This window comes from Panthera leo, chromosome F3, assembly GCF_018350215.1.
Source record: "Panthera leo isolate Ple1 chromosome F3, P.leo_Ple1_pat1.1, whole genome shotgun sequence".
NCBI lineage: Eukaryota > Metazoa > Chordata > Mammalia > Carnivora > Felidae > Panthera > Panthera leo.
In genome coordinates this window covers 3,576,716-3,604,030 of record NC_056696.1, presented here as the reverse complement: position 1 = coordinate 3,604,030, position 27,315 = coordinate 3,576,716, and the positions used below count along the sequence as shown (strand labels likewise).

The 27,315-nt window shown below is 42.9% G+C and overlaps 1 protein-coding gene across 4 annotated transcripts in view; it reads left to right on the top strand.

Annotated features, from left to right (window-relative positions):
* CDC42BPA (CDC42 binding protein kinase alpha) overlaps positions 1-27,315 on the top strand; it is a 316,853-nt gene that overhangs the window by 163,581 nt on the left and 125,957 nt on the right. For all 4 annotated transcript variants that reach the window (XM_042926312.1, XM_042926311.1, XM_042926314.1 and 1 more), the window contains 2 exons: positions 15-181; positions 14,245-14,367. In XM_042926312.1, the coding sequence (XP_042782246.1) occupies positions 15-181; positions 14,245-14,367 (290 nt within the window). The remainder of the gene's footprint in view (positions 1-14; positions 182-14,244; positions 14,368-27,315) is intronic.

Below are 27,315 nucleotides of genomic sequence, written 5' to 3'. Positions count from 1 at the left end.
TTTTGTCTCCGCAGTGTTCTTTCTGATCGGAGCTGTTTACGAGTGACAGCCGGGCCCGCTTCCCTCGACCTGGATGTCAACGTTCAGAGGACTCTGGACAACAACTTGGCCACGGAAGCTTATGAGAGAAGAATTAAGCGCCTTGAGCAGGAAAAACTTGAACTTAGCAGAAAGCTTCAAGGTAAATATGTTTTAAAGATGGTATTTTTTCCCTTTTTTGTACTGGACTCACAGTTTTAGGAACTGGGTATTATAAGCGTTGTTTTATCTTGAAAAGAAATTTATTTTATGAGGTGGAAAAAATCCAGTGGAAGAAAGTCACACAGAATACAGTATGATACCATTTACATAAACTCATGACATTAACAGTAAACTGCAAAACAGCCCTTGTTCCCCCGCGGGTGCGTATGTGTGCACATAGACACGTCTGGGGACAAGGAGCCCTTCGCATCCTAGCGTACCGCTCGGTGTGCCTACCATATTTCCTTATCCTAAAAAGTTCCGCTTCCTAGCACACTTTCTCTGTGACATCACTCCTGTCCTCATACTTGGTGATTTTGTTCTCTTTCTCTTTCTTTCTTTCTTTCTTTCTTTCTTTCTTTCTTTCTTTCTTTCTTTCTTTCTTTCTTTCTATCTGTCTATCTGTCTATCTATCTATCTATCAATTTTAAGTTTATTTATTTTGAGAAAGAGAGAACGTGAGCAGGGGAGGGACGGAGAGAGAAGGAGAGAGAGAATCCCACGTAGAAGCCCATGCAGGGTTCAAACTCACGAACTGTGAGATCATGACCTGAGCCAACACCAGGAGTCAGATGCGTAACCAACTGAGCCACCCAGGTGCCCCAAATACTTGGTGACCTTAAAATGCATGTCGGCAGACCTCTTTAATATTCCGACTTCTTGGTCTCTTGATTGTTCACGTCCAATGATCTTGTCCTCCGCCCGATCTCATCCACTCCAGTCTTGAGACTCTGGCAGTTAAAATCTTTATTAATCTCCATTTCAAGCAGACCCTGCATGATCTCCTGTTCACGCCGGTCTGGTGAACCCCCTTTGGTACCTCCAGTATGCCTTCAGTCCCATCGTTACCAACAAGCCTGTCGCCTTGCCCCGTGGTCAGTCCTAGCCCCCTCATGGGGACCCCCACCTCTGTTGCTCCCTCTTCTATGTGTCCCTCCTTTGCCAGGACCCCAACTCTGGTTTAAATGCATTATGTCTGCTCCTGTGTGGTCGACGGTAACGTACCGGGGACACGTGGTGTGCTGACCGATCCCACTTTGAATTCGCGAGCGCTGATGTCAAGTTGACTCTTGGCGAACACTGCCCGGTCTTCGCACCTGTCCGCGTTTGACCCACCGGACCACGCCCCCTCCTGAGAGCTCTTTCTTTGGGCTTCCGGGACGCTCGAATCTCCTGGTTTTCTATTGAGCCAGTGATTCCCAGTCTCGCTCCCTGATTTCTGCCCGGCGCTCTGACCTCCGAATGCCAGGGTCCTCCCGAGTACCCGGTGAGCCGAGGTGCCCAGAACTGTAGCCTCCGAGGCATCTGGAAGCCCTGTCATTCTGTCACAGCTCACATCCTGCCGCCAGCGAGTCTGGTGGCTCTGCTGTCACCGAGGATCCCGACTCTGGGCATCGCTCGCTGCACGGCCCCCTCCCTGTTCACATCACCACCGCTGCCCCCTGCCTTCCGTGACAGCCTTCTCGCTGGTTCCCCCACCTTCCGCGCCCCTCCTCCCCCACCTTCCCGATCCGTTTCCAACACAACAGCCAAGCAATCCTCTTAGAGCACAGTTTAGACCATTTTACCTCACGGCCTCTTCTCCACCCCGGGGGTTTTCCGTCTCACTCACTTTAACAGCCAGGCTCGCTGTCTGTGCCCGGCTTCTTCCTGCCTTTCTGACTTCACCTCCTAGGCTCCCCCACCCCCCCGCCGCCCCATCCTTCTTTCTGCCTCTAGCCACCCTGGGCTCCTTGGCTGTTCTTCCCACAGCTTGGCACATCCCCACCTCAGGGCCTTGGCATTAGCTGTTGCCCTGCCTGACGTTGTCTTCCTTTGGTGTTCGTATGGTTCATTCCCTTACCTCCTTCACGTTTCTACCTGAATGTTACCTTTAAATGAGGCCTTTCCTGACTGCACTATTTGAAACCTAGTCTTTTTTTTTTTTAATTTTTTTTTTTTAATGTTTGTTTGTTTTTGAGAGAGAGTGTGAGCAGGGGAGGGGCAGAGAGAGAGAGAAGGAGACACAGAATCCGAAGCAGGCTTCAGTCTCCGAGCTGTCAGCACAGAGCCTGACGCAGGGCTCGAACCCAGGAACCGTGAGATCATGACCTGAGCCGAAGTCAGACGCTTAACCGACTGAGCCACCCAGGCGCCCCTGAAAGCTAATCTTCCTTTATCTTCAGCATTCACTATCCCTCTTCCCTGCTTTATTTTCTCCAAAATAAAGGACATAACATACAATTTATTTTACTTAACTCCTTTTGTGAATGAAGGAATATAATCAAAAAGCTTGTAACTCTTAAGAGAGAAAGAATCAAGTTTTTGCAATAATAAAATTTCGCTATTATATTTTTAGAGGCCCAGTAGAGAAAAACACTCCCCAGACATCAATAAAACAGACTGCTTTCTATTTTTTCAATAAGTTGCCAAGATCTCTGCATGTGGATTAATTCCTCTTTATCGTGCAAGTTGTCTTGACATTCTAATAAATATATTTGCCGCATATCATTGTGTAAATTTAAGACGTCCAACTTACTAATTTGATACATTCATCTGTTGTAACGAGATTGCTGTCGTAGGACCGTTTAGTGCCTTCTCCCATGTCACATAATTACAGTGCAGCTCGGCTGTCTGTATTGACCACTCTGCTCCGTAGGTCTTTATGATTTATCTACTACTTGTTGTGAGTTTGTACCGTGAAATGACATCCCCCCACCCCTGTCCCGTCCCCAGTAACCAGTTTTACTCTTTGTTGTTCTATGAGCTTGACTTTTTCGGATCTCACGTAGAAGTGATGCCGTACAGCGTGGGTCCTTCTCCACCTGACTGCTTCACTCCGTGCAGTGCGCTCAGGGTCCGTCCATGTTGTCACACACGGCAGGACGTTTCCTTTCTCGTGGCCGAGTAATACTCCGTTGTGTACATATGCCCCATCGTTTTTAATCCGTTCATCCACCGATGCACCTTTAGCTTGTTTCCACGTCTTGATTACTTGCAAAAATTTTCTCCCATTCTGTAAGTCGCCTTTTCATTATAGTAATTGTTTCTTTTGCTTTACGGAAGCTTCCGTGTTTGGGACAGTCCCATTTGTTAGTTTTTGTGTCTGTTGCGCGTGCTTTTGGTGTCATATGCAGAAAACCATTGCCAGGACCAGTGTCCAGGAGCTTCTTCTCTGTTCTCTTCTAGAAGACTTCTAGAAGTCTTATGCTGGCAGGTCTTTATGTTTAAGTCTTTGATCTATTTTGAGTTAATTTTTGTGAGTGGTGCAAGAGGGGCCCACTCTCGTTGTTCTGCACGTTTCCCCAGCACCATTTGTTGAAGAGACTGTCCTTTCCCTATTGGGTGTCCTTGGCTCCCTTGCAGAATTAGTTGACCATGTTTGCCACAGTTTGATCGCAGGCTCTGTTTCGTTCTGTTGCTCTGCGTGTCTGCGTTTAGGCCCGTAATGTATTGTTTTTATTATCGTAGCTTTGTAGTGTGGTTTGAAAGTAGGAAACATGATACCTCTGACTTTGTTCTTTTTGTCAGGATCCCTCTGTGCAGTGTCTTTAGTGATGCCACAGCAGAGTTTAGGATTGTTTCTTCTGTTTCTGTGAAGAATCCCTTTGGTGTTTTGATGGATATTATGTTAAATCTGTACATGGCTTTGGGTAACGTAAACATTCTAACAGTATTAATACTTGTGATCTATGAACGTGCAATGTCTTTCCAGTTATTTGTGTCATCTTCTGTTTCTCAGGAAACTCTTACAGTTTCCATTGTACAGATCTTGTCCTTCTTGGTTAAAAGCGTTCCTGAGTAGTTTATTGTTTTTGATGCTGTTGTGAATGGGATGGTTTTCTTTACTTCTTTTTCAAATGTCTCATCATTACTGTAAAGGAATACAACAGGTTTATGTGTTGATTTTGCATCCTGCAACTTTGCTGAAATTGTTGATTAGTTCCAACTGTTATCTGGGTTTGCTCTTGGGGATTTTCTATATGTAAAATCATGTCAACAAATAGTAACAGTTTTACTTTTCTCTTTCTGATTTGCATGCCTTTTTTTTCTTTGTCTTGCCTGATTGCTCTGGCTAGCACTTCCAGGACTATATTGAATAGGAGTAGAGAGAGTGGACATCCTTGTCCTCTTCCTGACCTTAGAGGAAAAGCTCTCAGTTTTTCTCCATTGAGTATAATGCTAGTTGTCACTTTGTTGTAAATGGCCCTATTTTGTTATGTTCCTTCAATATCCAGTCTGTTAAGGTTTTTTATCACGAAAGGATGTTGTGTTTTGTCAGATGCTTTTTCTGTGTCTGTTGAGATGAGTGTGTGATTTTTATCTTTTATTGAGGTGATCTATGACATTTATTGATTTGCGTATGTTTGACCACCCTTGCATCCCAGAGATAAATCGCACTTTGTCATGATATATAATCCTATGACTGTGTTCTTGACTTTGGCTTGCTAATATTTTGTTGAGAATTTTTACATCTATATTCATCAGAGATATTGGTCTGTAGTTTTTTGTGGTCTTCTCTGGTTTTGGTATTAAGGCCTTCTAGAAAGAACTTGGAAATATTCCCTCCTCCTCATTATTTTGAAGAGTTTGAGGAAGATTGTTAGTTTTTCTTAAATGTTCGGTAGAATTCACCAGTGAAGTTGTCAGTTCCTAGAGATTCTGTGTTGGGAGGTTTTTGTTTACTGATTCAATCACATTATTCGTTACTGGTCTGTTCAGACTTTCTCTTTCTTCCTGAGTCAGTCTTGGTAGGTTGTGTGTTTCTAGAAATGTATCCATCTCTTCTGGTTGTGTAATATCCTGGCCTATAATTGTTCATAGTATATGATCCTATATATTTCTGTCGTTTTAGTTGTAATATCTCTTTCATTTCTTCCTCTTTTTTGGGGGGGGTTTAAAATTTTTTTAATGTTTATTTATTTTTGAGAGAGAGAGAGAGAGAGCCAGGGAGGGGCAGAGAGAGAGAGAAGGAGACACAGAATCTGAGGCAGGTTCCAGGCTCTGAGCTGTCAGCACAGAGCCCGATGCGGGGCTCGAACCCACTAACCGTGAGATCATGACCTGAGCTGAAGTCAGACACTTAACCAGCTGAGCCACCCAGGCACCCCAAGATGTTTGTTTATTTTTGAGAGAAAGAGTAAGCAGGGAGGGGCATCTGGATGGCCCAGTCGGTTGGGCATCCGACTTCGGCTCAGGTCATGGTCTCATCTGTGGGTTTGAGCCCCGTGTTGGGCTTTGCGCCCACAGCTCAGAGCTGGAACCTGCTTGGGATTCTGTATCTCCCTCTCTCTGCCCCTCCCCCGCTCATGCCTGCCTGCCTCTCTCTCTCTCTCTCTCTCTCTCTCTCTCTCTCAAGAGTGGATAGACATTTTAAAAAAAAAAAAGAGAGAGCAAGCAGGGAAAGGGCAGAGAGAGAGGGGGGGGGACAGAGGGTCCAAAGCAGGCCCTGTGCTTATAGCAGGGAGCCCTTTGCGGGTCTCAAATTCATAAACTGTGAGATCATGACCTGAGCTGAAGTCAGACACTTAACCGCCTGAGCCACCCGGGCGCCCCATCTCTTTAATTTTATTTGAGTCTCCTCTTTTTTTCTTAGTGTAGATAAAGGTTTGTCTGTGTAGTTTATTTTTTCAAAGAACCAGCTCTTAGTTTCTCCAATCCTTTCTGCTATTTTTCTGGTCTCTATTTCATTTGTTTCTGCTCTGAACCTTATTTTTGCCTCCCACTTGCTAACTTTGGACTTAATTTGTTCTTCTTTTTTTAGTTCCTTGAAGTGTAAATTAGGTTATTTGAAATCTCTCTATTAATATGGTCATTTTTTGCTATCAGCTTTCAGAGAACAAACTGAGGGTTGCTGGAGGGGAGGTGGGTGGGGGATGGGCTAGATGGGTGGTGGGTGTTACGGAGCACACGTGTTGTGATGAGCACTGGGTGTTGTATGTGAGTGATGAGCCACTGAAATCTTTTCCGGAAACTAATACTGCACAGTACATTCACTGCATAGAATGTCAATAAACTTTTTTAAAGAAAAAAAAAAAAACTTCCTCTTTGGACTGCTTTACTCCATCGATTCCACAAATCTGATATGTTTGTATTTTCGTTTTCAGTTGTCTTGAGAAAATTTTTTATTTCTTTTCTGATTTCTTCTTTGACCCCGTGGTTGTTTAGAATCATTTAATTTTCACATATTTGTAGTTCTTCTCGCCTTCCTCTTGTTGATTTCTAATTTCATACCATTGTGATCAGAAAAGATGGTATAATTTCTTTTTAAATTTTCTGATATTTGTTTTATGTCCTGTCATGTGATCTGTCCTGGAGCCTGTCCTGCTATCACTTAAGAATGTGTATTCTGCTTCTGTTGGATGGAATGTTCTGTAATGTCTGTTAAGTCCCTTTGTTCTAAAGTAGGGTTCGATTGCAACATTTCCTTGCTGATTTTCTGTCTGGACCATTTATCCATTGTTAATAGTGGGGTATTGAAGTCACCTACTATTATTGTATCGTCTCTTTCTTCCTTAAGATCTGTTAGTACTTGCTTAATATGTTTCGGTACTTGGGTGTTGGGAGTGTATATATTTACAGTTATATCTTCTTTTTAAAAAATCTATTTATTTTGAGAAAGAGAAAGAATGTGAGTGGTGGGGGAGGGGCAGAGAGAGGGAGAGAGAATCCCAAGCAGGCTCCATGCTGTCAGCTCAGAGCCCCATGTGGGGCTCAATCCAACCAAGAGATCATGACCTGAGCCGAAATCAAGAGTTGGACACTTAACCCACTGAGACACCCAGGCGCCCCAGATTATTATATCTTCTTAACGTATTGACCCCTTTGTTTTTCTACAATGACCTTTGTCTTGTTACCATTTCTGGCTTGAAGTCTCTCTTGTTTGATAGAAGTATGGCTATTCCCACTTTGTTTTGGTTTTTGCTTGCTTGGAGTATTATCTTCCCTCCCTTCGCTTGGAGCCTGTGTGTATCTTCAGAACTGATAGGTCTCCTTTAGGCAGCATATATACTTGGGTCTTGTTTGTTTGTTTCTGAAATCCTTCCCCCTGCTCCATGCCTTCTCGTTGGTGAGTGCGATCCAATTATTTTTAGGGTGATTATTGATTTGTAAGCACTCACTACTGCCATTTTCTCTCTTGCCTTCTGGTTATTTTGTCTCTCCGTTGTTTCCTTTAACTTCTCCTTCTGTCTGCCTTTGCCAGTTGGTGGTTTTCCATGGTGATTGGCTCCTTCCTGTTTTAATCTTTTGTGCCTCTGCTCTAGATTTTTGTCATGTGGTGACCATGAGGTTAACATAAAATGTCTCGTAGATAAAATAGTCCTGTCTCTGATGATAGCAGCTTCATTCACCTATAAAGATTCCATCCTTTTATGCCTTCCCTTTTATACTTTTGGTATCACAAGTTTTCTCTTCTTATTCTGTGAATTTGTTATCAAATTGTAGTAGCTAGGGGCGCCTGGGTGGCCCAGTCGTTAAGCATCTGACTTCGGCTCAGGTCATGATCTTAGGGTTTGTGAGTCTGAGCCCCACGTCGGGCTCTGTGCTCACAGCTCAGAGCCTGGAGCCTGCTTCGGATTCTGTGTCCCCCCTCTCTCTCTCTGCCTCTCCCCCACTCACATTTTGTCTCTCTCTCTCTCTCAAAAATACATAAACTCTAAAAAGTAAAATTGTAGTAGCTATAGTTACTTTAAATGCTCCTTTCCTTTAACATTTATGCTATCCTTAAGTATGTGACACACTATTCTGAAATAGGGTTACAGTTTTCTAGTTCTGAATGTCTGTCATCTGAATCAGAATTTTATGTGCTTTCATTTTCCATTTTTTTTTTTAATTTTTTTACGTTTATTTATTTTTGAGAGATAGAGCATAAGCAGGGGAGGGGCAGAGAGAGAGGGAGACACAGAATCCGAAGCAGGCTTCAGGCTCTGAGCTGTCCGCACAGAGCCCAAGATGGGGCGCGAACTCACAAACTGTGAAATCATGACCTGAGCCGAAGTTGGACGCTCAACAGCCTGAGCCACCCAGGCACCCCTTGTTTCAGTCTTAAGAGCTCCTTTCAACATTTCTTGAAGGCAGGTCTGTGGTGGTGAGTTACCTTAGCTATTGTTTTTTTGGAAAGCCTTTATCTCTCCTTCATATCAGAAGGATAACTTTGCTGGATAGAATATTCTTGGCTGGTGGTTTTTATCTGTCAGTACTTTGGATATGTCATCCTACTCTCTCCTGCTCTGTGGTTTCTGCCGAGAAATCTGTTGATAGCCTAATGGGTGTAAATCACATCCCTTTTCCCCCTGGGTGCTTTAAAAATTTTTTTTACCATTGATGGGGCTCCTGGGTGACTCAGTTGGTTAAATGTCTGACTCTTGATTTCGGCTCATGATCTCATGGTTCATGAGATTGGGTTGTGCACTGACAGTACAGAGCATGCTTGGGATTCTCTGTCTCCTTCTTTCTCTGCCCCTTCCCTGCTCGCATGCATGTTCATTCTCTCTCTCTCTCTCTCTTTCTCTGTCTCAAAAGAAACTTTAAAAAAATTCTTTACCATTGACTCTTGACAGTTTCATTATAAGGTGTGTTAGTGAAGATCTTTTTTCATTGAGATAGTAATGTGTCCTATTCAGCTGCGTGGACTTTTATGCCCAGTTCTTCCAGTTTGGGGAAGTTCTCAGCTATTTTTTCTTTAAATAAACCACCTCCCTGTGGTATCCTCATTTTCCTTAGGTTCGCTTGGCTGATAGAGTATGGTAACTCTTGTGGAGTATCTTCACTTTTTAAAAATCTCAGATCTCTCTTCTCTTCCACCTGAATCATTTCTAGATTCCCCCCCTCCAAATCATGTATTCTCTTTGATCTGCTTCTTGATCTGCTCTGTTTTCAGTGCTTTTTAAAAAAAATTTTTTTTAACATTTATTTTTAGAAAGAGAGCGAGAGAGAGAGTGAGCATGAGCAGAGAGGAGGGGCAGAGGGAGAGAGAGGGAGAATCCAGGCAGGCTCCACGCTTAGTGCGGAGCTCGACACGGGGCTCAGTTCCACGACCCATGAGATGGTGACCTGAGCTGAAACCAAGAATCTGTGCTCAACCCACTGAGCCCCCCAGGTGCCCCCAGTGCTTGGTCACGCATTTTTCAGCCTCATATATTGAGTCCTTCAGCTTCAGAATTTTTGTTTGTGTTTTTCTCATAATTTCAGCCTCTTTTGTAAAGTACTCCTTCTGTTCGCTAATTTTATTCCTGAGTTTACTGAGTTGCCTTTCTGAGTTTTCTCATAGTTCATTGAATTTCTTCCTAACCGCCATTTTGAATTTTTTTATCTGTGAGAACACAATGCTTCATGTCTTTGAATTTACTTGCTGGAAAACAGTCCTTTCTTTTTGTGAAACCGTATCACTGTGGTTTTCTCATAGTGCGTCATGAAATGTACCTCTGTGGTCACAGTTGAAGTAGCAGACACCTTTCTTACTTAGGGAAGGTTTTGTCTCCTTGGATTCTAAGGGTTCAACAGGTTGTCATTCAGGAGCCTTTCTTTTGTTTTCCAGAAGGTGGTGCTGTAGCACAAGTTTTCGGTTTCTCCTAGAGCTCCCTCTAACCGGGAATTGAGCTAGGACAAGGCTGGCTTGCAGATTTCATTGGCTCAGCCTACCTCCGGGTTCAAGTATCACAAAGGGAGATCTAGAAAGAGCCAGGCTGGGGCTCTCTTCCTCACTCGGTAAAGTGTGGGCGATTCACTCTGCCCTTCAGCCTCCTACCCCATGCCCTTTTCCTATTTGGCAAATGTGTTGATGGGGAGACTGGCCACGTATTTGAGACAGACTCTTCTCCTGAGGCAAGACTCTTGTTTCTCAAATACTCTAGTACCGGAGGAGATTTTAGTCTGCATTTTAGAAGCTCCTGACTTCCCACGCAGTCTCCAGATACAACAAAGACACCACGATGAAAATAGCAGCACATATTTAGGGATCTGGAGGTTTCCGAGTTGTTTCAGCAGCCCCACCCATTCTCCACAAGCTCTGGTGTGTTTTTCCTCCAGCATAATAGCGCTCCGTTTAGGGCAAGCTGGGGCCTAAGCCTGGCCACAGAACTGGGTGAAGTTCAGAAATCGGAGCCAGCTGCCAGAGTCTTCTCGCCTCAGAATGGCTGTTCCCTCCCTGTTTCATTGTCCTGCGTCCTCTCTGCTCTCTCAGATACTTGATTCTGTAAAAATAAGATTTTTGCAAGTTACATTCTTGGACTTTTTGCAGCAGGAGTGATGGAGCAATGACCTGGTGCTTCCTACTCCTTCCTGTTCTGAATGAGAAGATTGCTGTATAGGAGGCTTTGGGGATGTTTTAAATGATCTCACATGTTCTTAGGCAGTATCGTTCTGTGTGGGTGGTATCGTTTCACAAAGCAAACCCAGTGAAAATAAGACATCATGGTCTTTTGTATCAACGCGCGTTTCATGCAGTGGCACAGTTTACGTGTAAGCTACTCCATCCATTTACCAGCTGTTTATTGAACACTGACGTCCCGGGAACTGTTCTGCACACGACTGGGGTGGGGGTGACGGTGAACAGAAAAAGAGGACAGTACTGGCCCTCGCGGCGCGTACCTTCTACTTTGAGGACACAGACGCAACATCAAATACAAAGCAGGGCCCATCAACTGCGAACAAGGAAGGTGGAGACCGTGAGATTTTTGTCAAGATGAAGACACCGCGTGAGATGGTCAGTTCACAGAAGACCGCGTGCTCTGGGGAAATGGTTTAGGACCGCCAGTCGTCGCCAGATGGTCAGTGTTAGCAGACGTGAGTGTCAGGTGACTGCGTTTCCTTCAGCCACTTTGTCAGCCTCCGTGACGGAAGCATGGAGTGGGAAGAGTCCCATTCGGCCGACACGGGCGCCTTCCAGGCCGTGTCACCGAGGAACGGAGGGCAGACAGGCCGAAGGTGGGTGTGCAGAGCAGTTCCTGTAGCGATGGACCACGGGATCTAACCTGGGCAAATAAGGAAGAAAAGAGAAAAAAAACGAATAATGTCAGGACAGTGGATTCGATCTCTCGGTGGGAACGAGGAATCAGTGAGGTGTCCCTCGAGTAAGTGCACTGTGGAGATAAGAGAGAGAGAGGCGTAGCTGCAGTCAAGGTCTTGGAGGCCGTGCGGTTACCGAGTCTCGGCCGGGCTTCCGGGAGCACTTCTCCGTGGGCCAGCCACCAGCAGAGGAGCAGTCCCGCTCTGTGACACGGGAGCCTGCTTCACGTTCTGTACGATGCTGAGCTTTCTTGGTCCCGTGCCTGTGTGAACACCACCGCCCCTGCCACCTGCACACATACACATTTCTAGGTTCATGTGAGGCAGGAGCCGTGGGTCCCGTCTGTGACCCGTGGATCTGGCGGTGTAGCCAGAAAAAAGTCTCCCAGCTAGGTTGTTTTGGGCTGCAGGTCATAGACTTCTTAAAATAATATGGATTTGTTATCTCAGGACGGCCCATTGCAGGGCTGATTTGGGGCTTAGCTTCCCTTTGATGTTCACGGCTTTCCCCTCCCGATTCTGCCGTACTGCCCAAGTCCCAGACCTCGTGTGCGCACACGTGCGGAGACCGAAAGAAGGTTCCTTTCCTTTCATCCATCTCTTACTCCACAGGAGATTAAAACTCTTCCAGGAAGCCCCTAGGGGACTTCTTCTCAAGGCACTGTGAGTTCTAACTAGGTCACATACCTAATTCTTAACCGCTACTCGGCACGTAGCGTGGGACTACCATGATTGATTCGAAGCGTCTTCTATCTTTGGCTGGTCCGCCTTGGAGCCTGATGCCGGAATGTGGTTCACAAGCAGTGAGAGGGGAATCGCTTCTAGGTAAAAAGCCCCAACAGTGTCTGCCTTGGGGGGTTTGTGTGCCAGAAAGCCAGAGTGTTGGGTGGATTGTCTATTTTGATGTGAGAGTTACTAGGAGTAATGAAAAGGGTCGTAATGGTAAGAAGCGCAGTGAACAATGTGTGAAATTGTTATTCAAAGAGAGAATAAGAATGGCTAATAGACAGGTAATGGGCATTTTAGCAGACCTGAAGTGGAGTCTAGGAAGAAAAGTAGCTGTTACTAGTACCCCAGGGCTACTTTTAGATCTCCCTTCTCCTACTCCCAACTTCGGTGTCTTCTTAAACAAATAAGGGATGTTTCTTTAAAAATAAGAAATACCAAATATACCAATATTTACCATGTTTTGAACCCAAAAATAAATGTATAAGATGTACTTATTGGATGCAGAAGATCACGGTCGGATGCGCAATAGGTATATCTTACACCTTTAGTTCAAGTTAACAAATATTTATCGGCCACCGTGCATACAAAGATGATGATGATACTATTCTCTGTACAGATGGTGAAAATTAATTAGAAAACCCCCCTCCTTTGAAGGCCGCAATGTTTTGGAGCTTGTGTGTGTGTGTGTAAAATATAAGTAATATATATAAGTAATAATATGCCATAGAAATAATGTAAGTTACATAAAGCAGTATAAAATAACGTAACTGGTATAAAGCAATCAGTCATGATTTGTACTGACGGACGATTACGGTGAAGGAGGAGACTTACTATGGCCAACCCTCCATAAAATAGTGCTGCAACCGTTGTAGCACAGGGTGGTTTTGTTTCTGACATAAAATTCTTTTAAAGTTTGCGTTTTTTCCAGATCTTCTGCTAATATCTGGAAAAACACTTCAGTAGAGTTAACATTTCTTTGATACTTTGCATCTTCTGAGTAGAACCGCAAGATAAAGTAATCTGTTTTAGCTAAATTGATGAGCCAGAGTCATACATAAAATCTGGAGGCTGGCATTTCTGTACATCGTATACACTCGACCCTTGAAACGGTGCAGCTTTGAACTGCGTGGTCCTGTGCACTTACTTCCTTTTTGATAAATACGGTATCATACTGTAAATGTGTTTTCTCTTCCTCATGATTTTCTCAGTAACATTTTCGTTTCTCTGGCTTACGTTATCGTAAGAATACAGTGTATAATGCACATAGATTACAAAATCTGTGTTAATCGGCAGTTTATGTTATTGGTTAGGCTTCTGATCACCAGGAGGCTATTAGTAGTTAAGTTTTCGGGGAGTCAAAGCTCATATACAGATTTTCGGGGTGCCTGGGTGGTTCAGTCGGTTAAGCGTCGGACTTTGGCTCTGGTCACACGATCTCATAGTCCGTGGGTTCGAACCCCGCGTCAGGCTCTGTGCTGGCAGCTCAGAGCCTGGAGCCTGCTTTGGATTCTGTGTCTCCCTCTCTCTCTCTGCCCCTCCCCTGCTCATGTTCTATCTCTCTCTCTCTCTCTCTCTCTCTCAAAAATAAATAAACATTTAAAAAATTTCAAAAAAAAAAAAAAAGTCATACACAGATTCTCAACTGCATGGGGGAGGATCAGTGCCCCAAACCCCCTGCATTTTTCAAGGTCAACTGGTGTTAACATCTCTAAACCTCCCTTCACACACCAGGCTGTTTTTAATGCATCATCTGACCCAGGAAGTTTTTGGGTTACCACATGATGACCCTTCTTGCCAGAATGAAAGGGACCTGAATGGGTTGACTTGCTGGTAAAGTGCACCTGCTGTGTTTGGTAGAAGGCCAGTCCTTTCCTACGTCTGTTATACTTTTAAAGACACATGTGTTGGAGTTTTGGGATTTAATTGTGATGTGTTTGCATGCTTTTTGAGTAGATGTTTTGATCAGTAGAATTATATATGGATTTCTCTAGAAAGAAATATATTGGGGCGCCTGGGTGGTTCAGTTGGTTAAGCATCTGACTCTTCATTTCAGCTCAGGTCGTGATCTCACGGTTCATGAGTTCGAGCCCCGTGTTGAGCTCTGTGCTGACAGTGCAGAGCCTCCTTGGGATTCTGTCTCCCTCTCTCTCTGTCCCTCCCCTGCTCGCTTGGTCTCAGCATAAATAAATTAACATTAAAAAAAAGAAATATATTGCTGTTAGTTAAAAAAATTTTTTAATATGGCCATATTTCTCATTTTAGCCTTTATTCTTTTTTTTTTTTTTAAAGAGTCAACACAGACTGTTCAAGCGCTGCAGTATTCAACTGCTGACGGTCCACTCACGGCAAGCAAAGATTTAGAGATCAAAACCTTAAAAGAAGAAATTGAAAAACTAAGGAAACAAGTAAGAGGTAAATTTCTGTGATTCACTATTCATTCAGATTAGTAGGTTTAAAAAAAAAAAAGGCTGTTTACACACACAATATATACTGAGTGCCTGTCTCATGTTATGTAATGTGAGCTCAGCACCAGTAAGGGGAGAGCAAGTCAGAATGGTTTCTGCTTTCAAGGAACTCACATTTTGGTATGGGAAAAAATAGTTTCTGCAGTACATGAGAAACACGAGCATAGGTCCCTGGGGAGGATCAGGAGGGGCGCCTCACCAAGGTTCACGCGAACAAAGATGGTGCTTTGAGAAGATGTGTTAGTTGGGGAGGTTTAGCTGGAACTTGTCTGGCTGAGCATACACACGAACAGGGGAGGGAGTGTCAGGAGTCAGGAAGAAGGACAGTGTAGACAAGGAAACTGCATGTATGCGGACAGCAGTACGTGAACTTTTATTTTCTCTGTGACGGTTCCTTTCGGCACATTGACGAGATTTAAGTAAATTAATTCAGACAAGTGTCGATATGTCCGTTCCGTCCATTCGTGCGTTGAGTCCGTTCGTTCAGCAAATACTGATTGAGCACCTGCTGGGGAGCAGGTATGGTCTGAGGCTCTTGGAATGCAGTTCTAAGCGTGATGACAATGACAGAACCCTGTTCTTGCGGGACTGGAAGGCACCCAACAGACATAAGACAGTAACTGTGTAACTCTGTAAATGACACACTATGTTAGAAGGTGGTGAGTACTTAGAGCAGGATACGGAGAAGGGGCCAGACGTCCAGGATGGGGAGTTGTGTCATCTTATGCAGGCTGGCCTGGGGGTAAGCCTCGCCGAGAAGGCGACAGGTGAGCAACAACTTGAAGCAGGTAAGGGGCTAGTGTGCAGTTAAATGGGAAGCACACGTTCCACGCAGAAGGATCAGCCGGTGCAAAGGCCCCGAAGTCAGAATGCGCCTCAGGAGTTCGGACGGCGTGGCTGGAGCAGGATGAGCTAGCGGGGAGGATGATGGAGACGGGGTGGAGAACAGAGGGTCGGGTAGGGCTTGTGTCCTCATCAGTACAGTCTCACTGTTACAAGGTTTTTGGGTTTTTTTTTCTGTCACTGTAATGGGAGCCTTTTGCAGGGTTTAGAGGCATGGCACCTGGTCTCAGCATAAGGAGAGAGAGAAGGTACTGGCTTAGCCAGGATAGTCAGGCCTCTCCAGAAAGGCCGTTTTAAGACCAAAGTAAGTGAAGGAGAAGAAGAATCTGAGACAGGATCTTTTATGAAAATGACTATTTAAAAAAAAAATTTTAATGTTTATTTGAAGGGGGAGGAGAGTGAGCGAGCACGTGAGTGGGGGAAGGGCAGAGAGAGAGGGAGACACAGAGCCTGATGCAGGGCTCGAACCCACAAACCGTGAGATCATGATCTGAGCTGAAGTCGGATGTTTAACCGCCTGAGCCCCCCAGGCGCCCCTAAAAAGGACTGTTTAAATGCCATGTTAATACTTTGCTTATATTAAATACACATGGAGCTCTTAAATTTGACCATAATTTATGCTATTCTATATTTTTAAGTGGCTCTCTTCCTAAGAGGTATCTCTTTATCAAATTTCTGTAGCTTTATTTTCTACAGTTAAGGTGTTTGGAAATATGATACGCAGGATCATTTGCTTTGATTTGCTATCAACAATAAAACATCAAGAGCACTGAATGTGTTAGTTATTTGACACTGAAAAAACAGTGACCAGCTGGGATGGTTAGGGATTTATCTTCAGAGAGGTAATATGGATTGAGATGAGTTACTCATAAGCCCATTTTATTAGCTCTCAGAGGGTGTTTTTTTTTTAATTGATTTCTTAAAAAAAAATTTTTTTTAATGTTTTATTTATTTTTGAGAGAGAGAGACAGAGCATGAGCAGGGGAGGGGCAGAGAGAGAGGGAGACACAGAATCTGAAGCAGTCTCCAAGCTGTCAGCACAGAGCCTGACACAGGGCTCGAACTCAAGAACCGTGAGATCATGACCTGAGCCAAAGTCGGACGCCCAACCGACTGAGCCACCCAGGTGCCCCTAATTGATTCCTTTTAAATTGATTGAATCCTTAGGATTTTCTGTGCTAATCATCATGCATCTGCAAATAGGAAGGTTGTGTTTTTGCCTCTTTGATCTATCTGTGTGCTTTTCATTTCTTTTTGCTGTACTGGCTAGAATCCCCAGCGCTGTGTTGGAGAAGAGTGATGAGAATATACATCCTGGCTTTCTTCCCAGTCTTAGGGGGAAGCCTTCAGTGTTTTGCCCTCAAGCGTAATATTAGCTACACATTTTTTGTAGGTGCTCTTTACCAAGTCAGAAGTACACATCTATTTCTGTATTTCTGAGAGTTTTTATCACAGATAGTTGTCGAAATTTGTCAAGTATTTTTTCTGCATTTATCGATATGAACATGTGATTTTTTCCCCCTTTTGTTAGCCTATAAATATGGTGGATTAGATTGGTTGATTTTGAAATATTGGACCAAACTTACATCCCTGGAATATATACATCACTGGTCATGGTGTATAATTATTTTTATGTGTTACTGAATTTTATTCCTAGTATTTTGTTAAGGATTTTGGCATTCGTATACATGAAGAATATTGGTCTTTCGTTTTCTGCCTTTCTTTTTTTTCTTTCTTTTTTTTGTTTTTTGTATTGCCTTTGTTTTTGTTTTCATTCTTTTATTTTTCTGTTTCCTTTCTGAGATATAGTTGACATACAACATTATATTAATTAGTTTTAGGTGCGCACATAATGGTTCAGTATTTGTATATATTGTGAAATGACCACCACAGGAAGTCAAGTTACCATCAGCACACGTAGTTACAGATTTTTTTCCTTGTGCTTAGAAATTTTAAGAGCTACTCTCTCAATGACTTTTCAGTATGTGGTACAGAATTATTAGCTGTAGTCCTCATGCTGTGCATTGCCTCCCCGGGACTTAGGCATTATGTAACTAGAAATTTGTACCTGTGATCACCTTCACTCCTTCAACATGCCCTTGCACCCCTGCCTCTTAGAACCACCAATTTGTTCTCCGCATTCCCTTTTTTGGTTATTTTGGATTCCACACATTGAGTGAGATCATGCAGTATTTGTCTTTCTGACTGCCTTTATTTAGCATAATTCCCTCAAGGTCCATCCACTTTGCCGCCAATGGCAAGATAGTGCTTATTTTAATGGCTCAGTGGTATTCCATTGTGCATACACCCCACGTTTTATTTATCCACATATCCATCATCGGACATGTAAGTTCTTCTGTGTCTTGATGCTTGTGAATGATGCTGCAGTGAACATGGAATGCATATCTTTTCAATTCAGTGTTTTTGTTTTCTTGGGATAAATAATCTGAAGTGGAATTGGTAGCCACCCAGGTGCCCCTATTTGCAATTTTTTGAAGAGCCTCCATGTTTTCCAAAGTGGCTGTACCAATTTATGTTTCCACTAACAGTGCACAAATATTCCTTTTTATCTGCAACACGTGTTTATAACACTTGTTCATAACAACACTTGTTATATCTTGTCTTTGGACAGCAGCCATTCCATCAGGTGCGAGGTGATAGCTCATCATGGTTTTGATTGGCATTGACCTGATAATTTATGACATTGAGCACCTTTTCATGTACCTGTTGGCCATCTTTATGTCTTCTTTAGGGGGAAAAAAAAAAGAAAAAGTCTATTCAGATCTTCTGCCCATTTTTTAATCAGATTGTTTGCCATTGAGTTTTACGAGTTACTAAAATATATTTTCTGTATTAACCCCTTCTCAGATATGTGATTTGCAGGTATTTTCTCCCATCCATTAGGTTGCCTTTTTATGTTGTGGATGGTTTCCTTTGCTCTCCAGAAGTAAGTTCAATGTTGTCCCACTTGTTGATTTTTGCTTTTGGCACTCTTTGGCTGTGGTATCAGTGTAGTGCTGGCCTCATAAAATGAGTTTGAACGTATTCTCTCCTCTTTCACTTTTTGGAAGAGTTCAAGAAGGATCGGTGTTCTTTTTACAAGGTTTGTTAGAATTCACCAGTAAAAACGCCAGGTCCTGGGTTTTTCTTTGTTTGGAGGTTTTTGATTATTAATTCGGTATCTTTAGCATTATTGGTCTGTTTAGATTTTTTAATTTATTCACAATTCAGTTTTGTTCAGTTTTATGTTTCTATAAATTTATCCGTTTTTCTAGGTTATCCAGTTTGCTGGCATGTAATTGTTCCTAGTAGTCTCTTATGATCTTTGTATGTGCTGCCCATTGAAATGTTTCCTCTTTCTGATTTTATTTATATGAGTTGTCGGTTTTTTTTTTAAGTCTAGCTAAAGTTTTGCCCGTTTTGACTGTCCAAAAACAATCTCTTAGTTACATTGATCTTTTCTTCATTTTCCTGATGTTTGTTTCATTTATTGTTTCTCTGATCTTTGTTAATTCCTTTCTTCTGCTAACTTTAGATTTAGTTTGTTCTTTTTCTAGCTGCTTGATATGTAAAGTTTAGGTGTTTGAGGGCTTTCATTTTTTTAATGTAGAGGTGTTTATGACCATGAACTTCCTTCTTAGAACTGCATTTGCCATATTTCATATGGCATATAGTGTTTCCATTTTTGTCTGTTACAAGATATCTTTTTAATTTCCTTTTTAATTTCTTTTTGTGATCCATTGGTTATTCGGGAGTGTGTTGTTCAATTTCCACATTTTTATGAATTTTCCAGTTTCGTCCTTTATTGATTTCTAATGTCATACTTTTGTGCTTGGGAAAGATCCTTGGTATCGTTTGCTAAATTTCTTAAGACTTGTTTTGTGAGGTGCCCACATGGCTCAGACAGGTAAGTGTCCAACTTCGGCTCAGGTCATGATTCCACAGTTTGTGGGGTCGAGCCCCACATTGGGCTCTGTGCTGACAGCTCGGAGCCTGGAGCCTACTTCAGATTTGTGTCTCCCTCTCTCTCTATGCCCCTTCCCTGCACTTGCTTGCTCGCTCTCTCAAAAATAAATAAACATTAACATTTTCTTTCAAAAAATTAAATAATACTTGTTTTGTAAACTTGCTTGTTTTTTAATCTATTTATCCTGGAGAATGTTCCATGTGTGTTTGGGAAGAATGTATATTCTGCTGCTATTGGAGGGAATGTTCTATATATGTCTGTTAGATCCACTTGTTCTAAAGTATAATTCACATTCCTTTCACATATAATTCACATTTCCTTATAGGTTTTCTGTCTAGATGATGTATCCAATGTTGGAAGTAGGGTATTGAAGTCCCCTACTGTATCGTATTGTTTATTTATCCCTTCAGATCTGGTGTATCTGCTCAGTATATTTAGATGATACGGTGTTAGGTGCATATGTATTTATAATTGTCATACCTTCTTGACAAATTGACCTTTTTATTGTCATATGGTAGCTTTTTTGTCACTTGTTACTATTTTTGACTTAACATCTATTTTGTCTAACTATAGCTACCCTTGTTTTCTTTTGGTTTCCACTTGGATGAAATACCTTGTTCTAATCCCTTCATTTTGAGCCTTTGTGTCTCCTTAAAGCTGAAGTGAGGCTTTTATAGACAGCATATAATTGGGTCTTGGTTTTATTCATCCAACCACTCTAGGTCTTGTTGTTGGAGAATTTAATCCATTTATATTTAAAGTAATAAAAGATTGGGATTTGCTAATGTCATCTTACTGTTTTCTGAGTGTTTTGTAGTTCCTTTGTTTAAGTTCCTCTCAACTGACTTCATTTGTAAGTTAATCATTTTCTATAGCGTTAAACTCTGATTCCCTTTTCTTTATCTTTTGTATTCCTACTGTAGCTTTTTGCTTTATGCTTACTATGAGGCTGACATAAAGTATTTTAGTTATAACAGTCTGTTGTATGTTGATAACAATTATAGTTGTGAAATATAACTTAGAAAGCTTAGGAGGAGAAGAAAATCCTTATGGATTTACCCATATTTTAAAATATTTATCTATCTATCTATTTATTTATTTAAATGCTTATTTTTGAGAGAGAGAGAGAGCGTGCACACATGCACACAAGTGGAGGAGGGGCAGAGGATCTGAAGCAGACTCTGTGCTCACAGCACAGAGCCCGATGCATGGCTTGAACGCACAAACTGTGAGCTGAAGTCGGACCCTTAACTGACTGAGCCACCCAGGTGACCCAATTTACCCAATTTTTATATACCGTGCTCTGTATTCCTTCTTGATATTGGTGAGCTCCTTGTTCTCTTATTTTCTGTTTAGAGGATTTCCTTTAGCCATTTAAAAAAAAATTTTTTTTTAATGTTTGTTTATTTTTGAGGGAGAGTGTGTGTGCAAGTAGGGAAAGGGCAAAGAGAGAGGGGGAGACACAGAATCCCAATCAGGCTCCAGGCTCTGAGCTGTCAGCACAGAGCCTGATGCGGGGCTTGAACGCATAAACCGTGAGATCATAACCTGAGCCGAAGTCAGACACTTAACTGAGCCACCCGGTTGCCCCTTCCTTTAGCCATTTTTTTTTTAAAGACAACCCTGCTATCAGCAAATTCTCTTAGTTTTTATTCATCTGAGAATGTCTTAGTTTTCTCTTTATGACTAAAGAATATTTTTACAGGACATAGGATTCTGGGTTGATAGTTTTTTGTTTAAGCATCTGAAAAATATATTGTACCACTTTCCTTAGGACTCTGTGGTTTATGAGGAGAAAATCACAGTCATTCTGAGGGTTTTTCCCCCTTTATCTAGGGTGTTGTTTTTTTCTGGCTGCTTGCAAGGTTTTTCTTCTTTTATAGTTCTCTGATGTTTAATGGTGTGTTTTGGCATGGTTTTCTTGGGGTTTATTCTGTTTGGGATTTGTTCCTCTTCTGTAATAAAGACACATAAATGTGTCTTTCCACGTTTTTCCACTTAATTACTTTGAGTACTTTTACAGACCTGCCTACTGATGACTTAGATGTTACATCTTTTGTTATCAATCCACAAATCGTTGGGTCTCTGTCCATTTTTGTTTTCATTCTGTTCCCCCCCCCCCCCCCCCCCACTATTTAGATTGGTCAATTTCTACCGCTTTATCTTCCATTTCACTGATTCTTTCCTGTGATGGAAAGAATCCTCTGATGGCTTCCTCTGTGGCACCCAACAATCCAGATTTTTTTTACATTTATTTCTAAATGTTCCATTTTGTTTTTTGTAAACTTGTTTATTTGCTGAGACTTGCTGTATCTTCGCTTGAGTCTTCTGTTCGTTCATTTATTTCAGATATGTCCGTAATTGCTCGGTGGAGCATTTTTATCATAGCTGGTTTAATGTCTTGCCAGATATTTCTAACCTCTCTGTTATTTCATCGTCTGCATCTGTCGATTTCCTTTTCTCATTCAAGTTGAGATTTTCCTAGTTCCCGATAGGATGACTGATTTTCAGTTAGTGACTCTGGATCTTATTTGCACTTTTCCATTTTCGCCAGCTTTTCCCGATACCACTCCAGCAGCGGTGGCTTGCCAGGTTGAGGTGGAGGTTCACTTTCCCCACTTGGCCTCCTGCGATACCCAGAGAAGGGCTCCTCGTTATTTCCGGAGGAGGTTGGGTTTCCACCAACTCGGTGGTGGGCATCGCCCTCGTACCGCCGGACGTTCTTCCTTCTCTGACACCAGCCCAACGCAGGGACGGTGGACAACCTCACTGCTGCCGCTGGGGGCGTGCGGAAGTGCACGTGGTCTTCACGGACATTGCATGTGAAACGCGCATGTTACGGCCAGTGGCCCTTTAGCAGTCCTCTGAGTACCCTCATGCCTCATGGTGTGTCTGTTTCTGGGTGCTTCATCATAGCCTGACGTGATTGAGGTCTGGCTCTTCACGTGTCCTTCGCTGACAGACGTGGTTGTGGAGTAAGTTGTTTCTGTTGTTTAACTTGAGTGGAACAGTTACTTCCTGAAAGTTTTCAGTCTTGCTAATTTGCCCCTTTCCTGGTCCTTTGGGTAGAAAGAGTGGGCTTCTGTCGGGGCTTTTATTTGCTGCCCCTGTTGGCATTTCTGGATCGCCAGTTTCTTTGGCTCTGTGTCTGGGAAAAATGAACCGCAAAGAAAACCCAGAGAACTTCCCGCTGTGTTGGTCCAGTGTTCCTGACATCACAGTTTCAGGTTCCCTTGTCCCCATCGGTCATCCTTTTTCTTCTCTCCAAATTTCATTTTTCTTATGTTTGTTTTATGTATGATGTCCAGAGACGAGGGGAAATGTATCTAATCCTTCTTTCTGGAAGCAGAAGTCTCCAGAGTAAGCTCTTCAAATATAGATCAGATCACGTCACAGTTTCTGCACACGTGCTAACGTGTCTTCCATGGATGCCCGCTGGCTCCCGGGTGAAAGTGAAACAGCTCAGCTCTGTTTCCAAGGCCCTCCGTTATCACGCAGGTCGCTGTGTCTCCAGATTTCCACCGAAGTGAACTACGCTTAGTTCTCCTCGGTCACATTCTGAGTTTTTGCTATTTCGTTGTTGTTTTCTCTTTTCTTTCTCCACTCCCTCTTCCTTCCCTCCTCCTTCCCTCATTCCTTCCTTCTTCATTCATTTATTTTTGCTTGTTTGCCGAAAACATTCCTCACCATAAACTTAAGCTCCTCTAGAATACGTGTTACTGCTGACATAGGTTTTTATTTGTATATTGCTTTATTTCCCTCGCCTGACTGCTAGACAGTAAGCTTCTTGAAAATAGGAACTTGGTTCTTTCATTGATACGTCCAAGTGCACGGAAGAGTGTGTGACACGTAAAAAGCCCAAGTCAGTATGGGTTGACGAGTGACCAGTGAAACTTCGCTCTTGGAAACGTCCGACCGCTTCCCAAGATGTCTTCCTAATACGTCTTTCCGGGCAATTCGCGACACACTCACCCCTTACGTACAAGTCAGCGGTGCCTGGAAGGAGGCCTCTAACTGGGGAAATTGGTTACCGTTGACCTGTTGATGGAGATTTCCTTCTTCACTTTCCTCCTACTTACTCCCTAAATGCAGAGGCTATAGGACTGCTCTTCACTCGTTCTATTTTAGCTTTTCCCAGGGGCGGGGCAGAACCAGTGAAAATGAGGTGAAGAGAAAGGGCAGATCCTGTTTTTAGCATTCTTCCTTCCCAGCAGCTCTTGGGCATGTGCTGGTCTCAGTGTGCCCAGGATTCCATCCCATCTCGTTCTTTTTTTTCATCATTCATTCATTTTTAAGCCTCTTTTTACCTATTGCAGTAAAATGTACATAACATAAAGTGACAATTTTATTCATGTCTGAGTGTCACATCAGTGGTATATAACACATTCACGTGCTGTGCGGCTGTCACGCTCCGTCCCGGCAGCCCAGTATCTTCCCAGACGGAAACTCGCTGCCCATCAAACACCAGCTGCCCGGTCCTCCCACACCCAGCCCCTGGCACCCGCCCTTCTTTCTGCGTCTCTGCATTTGACTGCTCTGGGAGCCTCACGTGAGTGCAGTCATAAAGTATTTGTCCCTCCGTGGCTGGCTGACTTCACTTAGCAGCGTCTTCACGGTTCACCCATGTTGTAGCCTGTGTCGGATTTCCCGTCTTCTACAACATTCTGCGTGTATGCAAATACTCCCTTCTGTTTTTACATTCGTCACCGACGCACTTGGGTTGCTTCCCCATTTTGTTTATTGTAAATAGTGCCGCCTTGCACATGAGGGAACATATATCAAGTCCAGAAGTAGAATTCCTGAATTTGTACGGAAATTCATGTTCAGTGTTTTTAGGAATTGCCGAACCGTTTTCCGCAGTGGCTGTGCCATCCTGTTCCCACTGGCAACACAGTCCTTCTCAGTTCAGCCCATAAACATCCTTATTGAGGTACTGTTCCGTACCAGAAATTATACTGGGTACTGGAGGCAGAGTGGTAAGGCTGGGGATAACCTCTGTGTCTCATTCACAGTTAAACCCACGCTATCCTAAACATTTCGATGTAAAAGCTAGAGATAATAGAAAACAGGCTCTTCTAGGAACCTGCCCTACGAGTAGCCTTGACTATAGTCGTGGCTTTAAAGAAAAGTCCAAATCACCTTTGTTTTTTTTAAATTTATGTATTTTTTTGAGAGAGAGCGAGAGACCGTATGTATGAGCGGGGGAGGGGCAAACAGGGAGGGAGGGAGAGAGAGAATCCCAAGCAGGCTATGCACTGTCAGCTCAGAGCCCAACTTGGGGCTCGATCTCAGAAGCTGTGAGATCACGACCTGAGCCGAAATCAAGGGTCGGCGCCCCCAAATCACCTTCTGTTAGCTACTTCTTAAGCTAGATCTTTGTGTAGACAATTACACACCACCAGTGCCTGTATATCTTTTCTTTCCCTATGGCAGTGTTCTCCAATATATTGAGACTCCTAGAAGATTTTAATAAAGTTATAATTACTTACAATTTCTTTTTAAAATCTGCTTTCCTTATCACACTCCAAACTCCCAAGAAGGTAAGACAGAGTTTCCTTGTGTCATCTAATGGACACTCAGCAGATGAAAGTATAAATTCATAGTCTCATTTGATATTTTTCCCTGAGAAGATACGGGAGTGGTTTCTTGTTTCCTGAATAATTATTGTAATCTCTAATGTGCTTTGTAACCCCCTTTCTTTTGTTGCCTGGAGATGGGTGGTTTGTCTGTCTCTCCAACCCTAAACTAACTATTCCCCTCTCCCTCTGTCTGTCTGACACACACACACACACACACACACACACACACACACACACACACACTGCCCTGCATCATGTAAATGAAGGAGAAGGATAGGGAGTGGAGGGAGAGGGGTAGGTATAGGGGAACCTGTTTCCCCGTCATGATTGGAAGTCAGATCTCTTCCCATCTCAGAAGAGTCTTGGGTTATTTTAGGAATCAGAACGTAAGGGAGAAGCGGTGATACTGTGTCTGCACAGATCAGGGAGAGGTGCTTTGACTGTGCTTCTAACGCCGCCCTGGTCACAGTCCTCGCCCCTCGCGGGTGGTCCGTGCTCCACATCGAGTCCCGCGGCAGCCGGGGCCTCTTCCCCGGTCCTCCTCCCCTAGCTCCCATAGAACCTGCCACACGATCTACATTTGTGTTTCTGCTTCATTTATGATTTGTGGGGTGTTACTCTTTATCTTCCTGACCTGGTTATCTCCTTCAAGACAGAGTCTATTTAATATTTCTCTTCCATGCCACACAGTGCAAAGAAAATTTCCTTATTGTGTTTTTGTCCCTTATTAAATCCTCATAGGAACGATTGAATTTCCCAGCTGTCCTAGCAGCAGTGAGCTAGGAACCATTTGGTTGGAGTGTGCTAGCCTGTTGTGCTGGTCTGCTTCTGCTCTTTACTCACAAAAACTGCTTTTTAGTTACTTGGCCTAGAATGGTATGGCTCATCGTGTTGCGTGAGGTATTTTTTGATAGTCTCTGAGGATTTCTTTCTTTCTTTTTTTATTTAAAAAAATTTTTTTTTTACCGTTTTTTATTATTGAGAGACAGAGACAGAGCATGAGCATGGGAGGGGCAGAGAGAGAGGGAGACACAGAATCCCAAGCAGGCTCCAGGCTCTGAGCTGTCAGCACAGAGCCTGATGCGGGGCTCAAACTCACAAACCGAGATATCATGGCCTGAGCCGAAGTTAGACGCCCAACCGACTAAACCACCCAGGCGCCCCACTGAGGATTTCTTTCACAGTCTTCATTGAATTCACCATTTGTTGTAGTGAAAGTAAATGTTCATGTGCCTTAGCCATTTGATAGTTGTCGGCCAAAATTCAGTGTATTCTGGACTTTTCTTGAGTTGGGGTTTTTATCTTTGGGGAATGCATAATTCTGTGTGTATCAGATTGGAAGCTTTTATAAATAATCGAGTGAGCTTGTCTTCTCCAACCCTTCTGTGTGAAACACGAAAACCTGACATATAATTCACAGATACACTTACCAACTCCATTGCAAAGCAGGCAAAGTGACATGGCTGAGAGAAAACCAAAATTTAACCCACGTTGAAAGGGAACCATAAACCACTGAAGGCTGCCACCGAAGCCGCCCCATGGAGTCGTTTTGCTGTAAACTTGATGTGATGCAGACAGTTTATAAAACACTGATTTCATTTTTGTTGCTAATGAAGAGCAGTAGAGATAAGCGAATGACTCCGTAATTTGCAGAAAACCTTCACCACGCTGGGGAAAGACTCTTCAGAGTAGAAGAAAGTAGGCGAATGAGACGGGATCACAATGCGTGCCATCTGACTGCTTCAGGCTGGCACACTGTAGCCATGAACAGGACCAAAGTTAGACCCTCAAAGGACAAAAGTCAGCCATGTCACATACTAAATTTTCACTCCTAATTATTAGAAATAAACTTTTGAGGGGCGCCTGGGTGGCTCAGTCGGTTAGGCGTCCGACTTCAGCTCAGGTCACGATCTCACGGTCCGTGAGTTCGAGCCCTGCATCGGGCTCTGGGCTGATGGCTCAGAGCCTGGAGCCTGCTTCCGATTCTGTGTCTCCCTCTCTGTCTGCCCCTCCCCCGTTCATGCTCTGTCTCTCTCTGTCTCAAAAATAAAAACGTTAAAAAAAAAAAATTAAAAAAAAAAAAGAAATAAACTTTTGACATCTTAAAAATGTTAAAACCTTAAAATAACAGGAAAGTATCACTTACAAATGTTTCAAGGAAATTAGTATAAACAGAAAAATTCCTGCAGGAAATGCTGAAACTTGAGAAAATGATAAAATATACTTTGCTGAACATAAGACTAAATATCCCATGATCTTTAAGGTTAAACATCTTATGATGTTGCAGTGTTCTTCAAGTAAAACATTTATTAAATTAGACTGCTAAAGTTATTCTGTTGAGACAGAACAAAAACTAGTTACATGCAACTTCACAGATGTTGTTGAAAATTGTTGAAAACCGTGGTATCCATAAATGCATCTACACTCTCAAAACACCTCAGATCAATAAGCTCTTAATAAATCTATAAATTTAGGGCACTGAATATCAGTAAATTGTTTTGTTGAA